General features: G+C 40.1%; 1 protein-coding gene across 1 annotated transcript; it reads left to right on the top strand.

Moving 5' to 3' along the window:
• Window positions 1–317: 317 nt before the first annotated feature.
• LOC100653466 (Tbx1b) lies at window positions 318–9,339 on the top strand (the record flags this gene model as incomplete). The annotated part of the gene is given in 7 exon segments (NM_001246344.1): window positions 318–751; window positions 4,957–5,058; window positions 5,284–5,455; window positions 5,952–6,107; window positions 7,423–7,490; window positions 7,791–7,891; window positions 8,224–9,339. Coding segments are annotated over 7 exon segments (1,386 nt in total). The 3' UTR covers window positions 8,610–9,339.
• Window positions 9,340–10,243: the final 904 nt, after the last annotated feature.

Raw genomic sequence — 10,243 nt, 5'->3', positions numbered from 1 at the left:
TAGTTCTACAAAAACATTTTTGGTCAGTATTGGGAATTATAATTAGGGACGCAGCAAAATAAAAGTTCTAAATGTTTTTTTTCCCTCGCTATTTAACTTTTTGAGAGAAACGTTCGCGAGCGAATTCACTAAAGGCAACTGGCATTTTAGGATTTAGGCTGTAGTTTATTACAGCATTTGGATGCAACAGCGAGGATTAATGGGCGCAGAAAATACTAATAGACGCACGAAACGGAAACTATTTTAAAACTATTCGAAAATCTATAAAGGCTGTTTGACTTTGAAAAAAATAACTCAAGACTACAACTGCTTTCAGTGTGCAAAGCATATAGTAAAATCCAGCTTTTGGAATGATTTCAGCAATATCCAGTCCGTGGCTGACGCAGCTGTCCCATTTTTGCGATGTTGCAGCCTTCACGACCAGCAGCCTAAGCAGCCTCAACGCACCGGGGAGTTACCATCTCTCTCCGTCCCCCGGGGACCCCTACAGCCAACATGACACCCACTTTGAGCCATGCCCGGCCGCTCAACACAGCTACAACTACTCGGGGTCGAACCCCGCACAGGCCCAGCAGAGCGACACCGGGTCTTCCAACTGTTCCTCGTCGTCCCCCAGTTCCACACCAAACAGCAAGTCTCTGGTGAAAAAGAACCCTAAGGTGGCCAACATTAACGTTCAGTTGGAGATGAAAGCTTTATGGGATGAATTTAATCATCTGGGAACGGAGATGATCGTTACTAAGGCTGGAAGGTGAGTGGAAGTTACACCATGAGACATGCAGGCTTCACTGGGTTAGGCTGTATTGGGCTTCCAGATATAAGCTCATGTTATGAACAAATATTTAGTTTCCTATTTCAAATGTATGCCATGAGAGCTTACACACACAAAGTAGGCCTAAATCACGAGATACGTTGGGAGAAGATATTTAAAGTTGGTGTGTATTTACTCAATTACAAATTGATGTTGGTGTGATGTTGCAATAGAAATTACGCAGCAATATACAAGCTTATCGACCTATTGAAAACATATCTTAGCTCATTTTACTGTGATATTTAGATAAAATATTCACTCAAAAACTAGGCATATTAAAGGAATATCCTGTTGTGTTAAATATCATTTATAGTCAGACTGTAACCGAATCAAATATTGTGCCTGCAGTTTTTATGTTAAACATTCTCTGAAATTAAGCATTTTTATTTAATTTGGAGTAGTGGATACAATGAAGGGTAGGCTATTTCACCGCAAACATTTAAAACGGCCTACACGTGTGGGCAGAGAAAGCTTATTATTTCTGACTGAATAAAATTACGATATTCGAAAGGGCGTTGATACAAGTTACGCATGCGTTTTTAGGGGATAATTGTATGCGTAAAGGCCCTTCTGTTTCCCCTGTGTGAGTCATGCTTTCCTTGACATAAAGGCCCACCTCACAAAGGTTAAACTTGTGCTTTCCTATCTTATACAGAGTAATAACACCATAACTAAGGCATGTAGGGGACAATACATGAGATTGTTAAAACAGATAGAGAGCTATAAAGAACGTTCCAGAATTCGCATTTTTCGGGCAATGGCATAGATGCGGTAAAGATGTCAATGGAACTCGAGGTAGTAATGCTTGTATGGATGCCAACCCCATCATCACCAATCAACTGTATTACAGTTAAAACGACTGACTACCACCACCGATTTCTGTATGCTAGCTATGCTACCAGTTTAATGAACAAAAGTGAGCATTTAGCAGTTACTTCTTCTAAACCTGCAAATGAACAACTTCTAAATGTTATGCAGCGAAAACAGACAAATATTTCCAAATCGACAGGAATGAGTAACCTGGCCTGTTACAATAAATCAATCATGAAGATTTTGACGAATATCCAACTTTTGAGTTATAGCTAACCGCTATATGTTACGGTTATGCACCCCTTTCCTTTTAATACCCTATCAAAATGCAACATTTTGCGCTTTTCAAAAGCTATAAAGTTTGGCATTAAAATAACTTGCTACTGTAAACAATCCAGGTATTAGTAAAATTACAGGCCTATGCCTATTTCTTTCTCTCATAATATAACCTTGATATTTACATGCTGTCTCGTAGGCAACAGAGCAATAAAACAATATTTGATAGCATTTGATAGCATAAATATGAATAGCAGTCAAAAAACATATTGGTGAATTTCGCTATATGACCATAGACATTATTTATGCAATGTCGTAGGCAATTGCTACTGGACAATTTAGGCCCACTTGCCATACTATGAATTACTGCGTTTATTGTTCAATATTTATTTTAGGATTTGAGGTCCATAAGAGATGGCATTTACGAATGCTCAGTTGACCTGCTCTGTGTTATAGGGTGACAGCAGAACAACATCTGTCATTCCAGAGACACTGAGCAACACAGGATCTGAGGGAGAGCACTTTAAAAGCTACTTTAGCCTCACCTATCCACAACTGCAGCATTGAATAGACACTGACGTTAATTGAGCAAGGATTTTAGGATCACTTTCACTGGTTTGGCGGATTACTTCACATACAATAAAAACGTTTTAAGGTATATGAGACACCCCACCCCGTCTGCAAGTGTGTGCAATGAGGGGAGAGAGAAAGAGAGAGTAGGCCAATTTATGAAAGATAGGGTGAAGGAAAATAATTGTCCCTTGATGCAACAACGTGTGTGTGTGATTAGAATTCATCAAAGGGCAGAAGAGAAATGCAAGTGAAATGCAAGTGACTTGCAAAAGTATTCACCCCCCTTGGCGTTCTTGGCTATTTTGTTGCATTACAACCTGTCATTTAAATGGATTTGGGGGGGGGGGGGGGGGATTTCATGTAACGGACATACACAAAATAGTCCAAATTGGTGAAGTGAAACTAAAAAAACTGAAAAGTGGTGCGTATTCAATGTATTCAACCCCTTTGCTATGAAGCCCCTAAATAAGATCTGGTGCAACCAATTACCTTCAGAAGTCACATAATTACTTAAGTATGATCACATGATATGTCACATGATCTCACTATATATACACCTGTTCTGAAAGGCCCCAGAGTCTACAACACCACCAAGCAAGGGGCACCACCATGCAAGCGGCACCATGAAGACCAAGGAGCTCTCAAAACAGGTCAGGGACAAAGTTGTGGAGAGGTACAGATCAGGGTTGGATTATAAAAAATATCAGAAACGTCCCACGGAGCACCATTGAATCCATTATTAAAAAATGGAAAGAATATGGCACCACAACAACTAGTGGTTAGAGCGTTGAACTAGTAACCGGAAGGTTGCAAGTTCAAACCCCCGAGCTGACAAGGTAAAAATCTGTCGTTCTGCCCCTGAACAGGCAGTTAACCCACTGTTCCTAGGCCGTCATTGAAAATAAGAATTTGTTCTTAACTGACTTGCCTAGTTAAATAAAGGTAAAATAAAACATAAAATAAAGAAAGGGCCGCCCACCAAAACTCACAGATCAGTCAAGAAGGGCGTTAATCAGAGAGGCAACAAAGACACCAAAGATAACCCTGAAGGAGCTGGTAAGCTCCACAGCGGAGATTGGAGTATCTGTCCATAGGACCACTAAACCGTACATTCCACAGAGCGGGGTTTTACGGAAGAGTGTCTAGAAAAAATCCATTGCTTAAAGAAAAAAATAAGCAAACAGGTTTGGTGTTTGCCAAAAGGCATGTGGGAGACTCCCCAGACATATGGAAGAAGGTACTCTGGTCAGATGAGACAGAAATGTAGCTTTTTGGCCATCAAGGAAAACACAGTGTCTGGGGCAAACCCAACACCTCTCATCACCCCGAGAACACCATCCCCACAGTGAAGCATGGTGGTGATAGCATCATGCTGTGGGGATGTTTTTCATCGGAAGGGACTGGAAAACTGGTCGGAATTGAAAGAATGATGCATGGTGATAAATACAGGGAAATTCTTGAGGGAAACCTGTTTCAGTGTTCCAGAGATTTGAGACTGGGATGGAGGTTCACCTTCCAGCAGGACAATGACCTTAAGCATACTGCTAAAGCAACACTTGAGTGGTTGAATGGGAAACAGTTAAATGTCTTGGAATGGCTTAGTCAAAGCCCAGACCTCAATCCAATTGAGAATCTGTGGTATGACTTAAAGATTGTTGTACACCAGTGGAACCCATCCAAATTGAAGGAGCTGGAGCAGTTTTTCTTTGTAGAATGGGCTAAAATCCCAGTGGCCAGATGTGCCAAGCTTATAGAGACATACTCAAGAAACTTGCAGCTGTAATTGCTGCAAAAGGTGGCTCTACAAAGTATTGGCTTTGGGGGTGGGGGGTGAATAGTTATGCATGCTCAAGTTTTCTGTTTTTTTTTGTCTAATTTCTTGTTTGTGTCGCAATGAATAATATGTTGCATCTTCAAAGTGGTAGGCATGCTGTGTAAGTCAAATTATACAAACCCCCCAAAAATACATTTTAATTTCAGGTTGTAAGGCAACAAAATAAGAAAAATGTGAAGGGGGTGAATACTTTCGAAAACCACTGTACAGTGTTAAATAAAGTTCAGCGTAATTTGCAAAAATGTAACCATACTCTAACATTGTTTATTCATGCATTGAATCACTTCATACAAAAAACGAAAATCCTGGGCCTCCTTCTTCCTTGGAAGGTGTTATAACATGAGACCTACAGCAACAACATATAGGCCTAATGCAAAATGCATACCCTATAACAATACTATTGTTGTGGCTGCGGGTGAGATAATGTTTTCGACTGTTGATAAAGGAAAAAAGGCTAAATGGTGTCATCTAAAATAATATCGCGAACTATATCACAGCATATAATTTATTTTCTGACGGGGATTTGCCACAATCTCCCAAATCCCACGCAAGTAAACCCCAGTGACAAACATTTGCAGATGAACCCATAGACAATGATAGAGCCAAGTCAAAGAAAACCGATGTAAACGTATCATGTGTTTTCTTCTGTCAGGCGAATGTTTCCAACATTTCAAGTGAAAATATTTGGAATGGATCCTATGGCAGACTACATGCTGCTAATGGATTTCCTACCAGTCGACGACAAACGATACAGGTACATTTTATTTACCAAATGAACAAGATACAAATCTATACTTTTCTTGGAAAATATTTTGTGCCAGTCTACTTTCGCTGCAGTGAATGTATAGGCTATGGCATATGTTCCAATGAGCATGTATCCAACTCAAAGTATAGGCCCGAGACAAGTAATTCAATTGAAAAACAGAATGTAGGTCTATGAAACCTCAATTAAAATGTTGCTCCTTTCTTCCTGACTTAGGTATGCTTTTCACAGCTCCTCCTGGCTGGTGGCGGGTAAAGCTGACCCTGCTACTCCCGGGAGAGTTCACTACCACCCGGACTCTCCCGCCAAGGGCGCACAGTGGATGAAGCAGATAGTCTCATTCGATAAACTAAAACTGACTAACAATTTACTGGATGACAATGGACATGTAAGTATTGTAACGAAGACCTTAGTTTACAAAAACAAGTATTTATTTGCACTGCTTGCCATTGCTTTCAAATGACTTGAAAGAGAGTACAATATTTATATTTATAAAGCACCTGCACATTCGTTTGTCTTGTGTGCCAAAATGTTTCCACGGACAGAGTTACTTTTTTCAAATTTATTTCCCTACACCTATAGTTTTTTCCAGGTTACTCATTCCTGATGAATAGATCTGATTGATTTTTACATAATTTTAATCATAATTGTAATAATTTGATCAATTTCATCGTGCGTAAAATGGTTAGTGCGTAAAATGTGTTGCCTTTCAAGATAATTGTGCTTATTAACTAACCCCTGCGTTGATTAGCCATCAGGGGATTGTGAAAACACTTTTTTTTTTAGAGACATCGCAATCGACAAATGTCCATTGAGCTTTTGAGTTAATTTTATAAGTCAGTTTAATTCCATTAGGCCTAACATTTTCCCCGCTCCCGCTGCAGATCATTCTGAACTCAATGCACAGATACCAGCCGAGATTCCACGTCGTCTACGTGGACCCACGCAAAGACAGTGAGAAGTATGCCGAGGAGAATTATAAGACCTTTGTTTTTGAGGAAACACGGTTCACCGCGGTCACAGCGTATCAGAACCACAGGGTAAGGATATCTCACTTTACATGCTATGCAGATATAATAACACACATTAGGCCTATATGATAAAATCACAGCATTATAATAGATGCTTGTTGTAGTGTGTTTTTGTGTTTTCACAAACTCACGAACTTTATGCAGTGTTTTTGCACCATGGGGCTATTTAAAAAGTATAACTGAATAAGGCAAACTATAAAACGGAAGGCATTAAACAGCACGATATACGTGGACCCAGCCTGTTTGCCTCTATTTATAATAATGAAGTACAACTCATAGTATTAGCCTAGTAAGTAATAGCCTAATAATTTGCTGAAAAATAATTCGATTGACAAACGAATACTAGATGTTTTAATTCATGTGTGCATGATTTGACTATTACATATTTCCAACAGGGCACAAATGACTGCTAGTAAACCCGACTATATGGCACTATGACAAAATTAGGCTACATACAAAAACTGTCCACCAAAAATCTAAATTTATGTGAAACACATTAAGGATTAAACGAACCATCTTTAAATGTAAACCAAATTTAAGAAATGTATGGAGCAACTGATTCTTGCTTTGATCCCGTGTACTTTAAACAAATGTTTTTCTTGTATCAAATAGCTGAACATAATTCGTTTACATGATATTTTTGCGCCTGAAAGGTGCACTGATGCCCCTGCACAGCTGTCCAGTTACTCTCTTTTTTTCCTCTGTCTTTCCTGCTCTGTGTTATCTGTTTGACCTCTCGGTCTCTAACGGGTCTCCAACGCGCACCGAGGGGCTTTAAGTTTGTTGATCAACTCATTCCGGATATTCATGACCACATAACTTCATTCACGGATGTGCAAAACTATTGGTCTCATCAATTATTAAAAATGACATGTTCAGCTGGCATTTCATTTCAGTGTCAAGGTCACAAAACTTGTTAAACTGTAGGCAATTATCAAAACTACGTTTTCCATTTGTTTGTTGATAAATGCCTACCTTCATGTTGGTTATAATATATTGGCATTAGCTACGTTTCGATAAAAAGAGAAAGGGGTCGCTATAGTGTCGTTCTTTAAGTCAACGTAACGGCAAATGCTTTGAGCCTCACTAGTTAGTAGATCTATCTCGCCATAGTCAGAGATACGTTCCACTCTATTTTTTCGTGTCGAGTATATGAGGCCTAGGCTACTATGTATTTCATGAATATTACACGTTCACGTGTTTAATCATAGCCCAAACCCAAAAGCCTGGAACAATCGTGTATATGTCACGTAATGATGTGTTGTTCTATTGAACTTTCCACTTTGACATGAATGTTTACTTGACTTTGTCCTGTTCCTTGTAGATAACGCAGCTAAAAATCGCCAGTAATCCTTTCGCAAAAGGCTTCAGGGACTGTGATCCAGAGGACTGGTGAGAGAACACACACTTTGAAACTCAATTTACTCCATTCATCAATGACAATGAACTGGATACATTTTTACAAAAGTGCATCAAATTGTCTGAATGGAACCAGTGAATAAGAAATATGTAATAGCCTATTTACAGCAAATGTGACACAAACATATGTAAATGTAATTTACTCATGTTATGTCTTGTGGCTCTGTTATCTGCCTTCTCTACCTTATTACATAGTTAAGATATTGGTATTTCTGACACACATTAAAAGAGTAGGTACAGTCAGTGTAACTAAATCCATTCTCTCTGCTCCAGGCCCAGGAATCACAGGCCAGGCTCTCTGCCAATTATGAGTGCCTTTGCCAGAACAAGGAATCCAATGTCTTCTCCCCCACTTCAGAACGGCTCAGAGAAAGGTCTGTAGCCCTCCCTTTGTCTCAGATGAGGAATATAGTTCATTACTTTCACTGAGAGAGTTATTGAATCCAGGAATTGTTATCTTTTAGAACAAAGTACACATTTAATCTCAATTTAGCAATGCTATAACTGAAATACGAGTAAATGTTATCTTTCATAAGTTAATATCCATATAAAATATTGAACCGAGATCACCTACAGTAAATGTACCTTTCACAATGTAGATTGCACAATTATAAAAATGCCTTTGTTATGCTAATGATTGGCTAATGTGCCTACTTTACAGTCAGCCTATCTCTGACTGTCTGCTTTTGTTTGTTGTTGACTTTAGAGGACAATAGGCGGGACTACGACCGGGACCCCAATGGCACGCCGATACACGCTGACCCCGCCCACCAGCTGATGTCACGTGTCCTCAGCCCTGCCCTCCCCGTCCAAGGAGGTCTCCATGCCGTCCCCCTCACCAGTGGCCGGCCAAGCCCTCCCCACGACCTGCGCATCCCGGACGGCCACCCACTGGCCCAAGACACCCTGCACCACCACCCCTACAAGTACCCCACATCCTACGAACACTACCTGGGGGCTAAGACCCGGCCGTCACCCTACCCCTTACCCGGCATCAGAGGACACACGTACCACCACCACATGAACCCAGCCACAGCTAACATGTACTCCACAACTAGTGCCCCCGCTAACTATGACTACGGTCCCAGATAATGACTGTATAGCTGTAGCCGGCAGCCACGGCCCACACACCTGGGCTTCGGCTACTAGTGCTGTGGAAAAGGAGACACGCAGGAGTGGAGGGACAACAACACAACTCTGTCTTCATGGCTGATGCAACGTCAAGGAGGTTAGAAGGTTGGGAGGTTGTGCGGCACACCCGGTTGCTGGATACCCCATTCCCTCAGAGAGACAAAAACTACCGTATTTATTTAAGGGAAACGTATCTTGGCAGGAAGTACAGACTGGCCCTCTGAGACCGAGCAGGGGTCTGTCTTGACCTCTGAACTTTGACAGCAATAGCTCTACATGAGGGCACCTTTTTGCCTGCGTGGTAGAGTGGCGCAGACAGTGAGCCAGTTTACAGATGAAACAGCTTACCAGGGCCTTCTCTTAAAACATGGATGATACATTATATTCGGACTGGAATTGATTCTTTTTTTTGTGTTGGATGCACTTTTTGTCATTTTTGCTTTCAGAAAAGCCATATGTTATATAGTCAATCAAGCTTCCATAGATAGACCAGACATTTGCATGTTGAGCTCATTGGATAGGTGTTGAAACACCTAATTGTTTTTTAGAAGAAAAAAATATTTTTGAACCATCTTGAGATGCCGCCCTGAGAAGATTGTACCATGGCACTGACTTGAAACAATTCAAAGTCAATAAAGAAGCGGAATGACTGTTCTGTAACTGTAAAATAAATATGAAATTCTTTACTTTTAATTCATAAAGCATCTTTCTCCCAGTTCTCCATTCAAATCCCTGTGTGATATCATAGGGCCAGGAAAGACCTTGCCTCATTGATTGCATTGTTCTGTTTTCTCAAGCCGCATTTACCCAGTTGGTTGATAGTGTTAAGTCAGTGTGTATGTGAGAAAGAGGACTAGGAACCTGTCTAAACATTAGGTTGTGCACTGATATGCTACAGTTCAAATGTCAGCATCCTCACCTGGAACTACAGAATTATGAAATGGTGTGTTGCATAGAGGAATCATGCTAAACACACACATAGTTGCACAGTAATTTGGCAGATGTCTAGGTTCATACTTCAAAAAGTAAACACACACATGGAAAGGCCAAACTCATTAATTGTGTGTGTGTAGGCAAATAACTGAATAGCATAAACAGATTTTTTCCCCCTTACAACTGGGCATGCTATTGAGCCACCTAGTAAATAATCTGCCAATAGCAACAACATCTGATACTCAATCAATACATTCTATCCATCCCATTCTATTAAATCAAACCTTATTTATTTTTCTGAAACAAAATCTAACTATTTTTCCTGTGTATATGCTATTTGTAGGTGGGGGTTTTTCAGCAACCTATTAGTATTTTTTACATTTTATATTTTTATTATCAAAATAATATTTGTAAAAAATGTGTAGGCTATAAAACAAAATAGTTTTGCTGACATATTTGTCAATTGGTTTAAACAAAGATATAAATCAATTTGTGCCATTGCAACAATTAAATTATGAGAAGACAAAATACTGCCCTAAGGATTCAAACTTATTATTGACCAAGGTTCGATTCCCGGCCAACGCAGGGCATCCCTAACCCTAATTGCTCCAGGATCGCCGTTGATAATGGCAGACCCTGGCTGTGATCCCACTCTATGAGGG

This window comes from Oncorhynchus mykiss, chromosome 11 (assembly GCF_057628025.1).
Source record: "Oncorhynchus mykiss isolate SJ-2025 chromosome 11, ASM5762802v1, whole genome shotgun sequence".
NCBI classification, from domain to species: domain Eukaryota; kingdom Metazoa; phylum Chordata; class Actinopteri; order Salmoniformes; family Salmonidae; genus Oncorhynchus; species Oncorhynchus mykiss.
The sequence above is the reverse complement of the archived record's forward strand: the minus strand, read 5'-3'. Positions and strand labels throughout refer to the sequence as shown.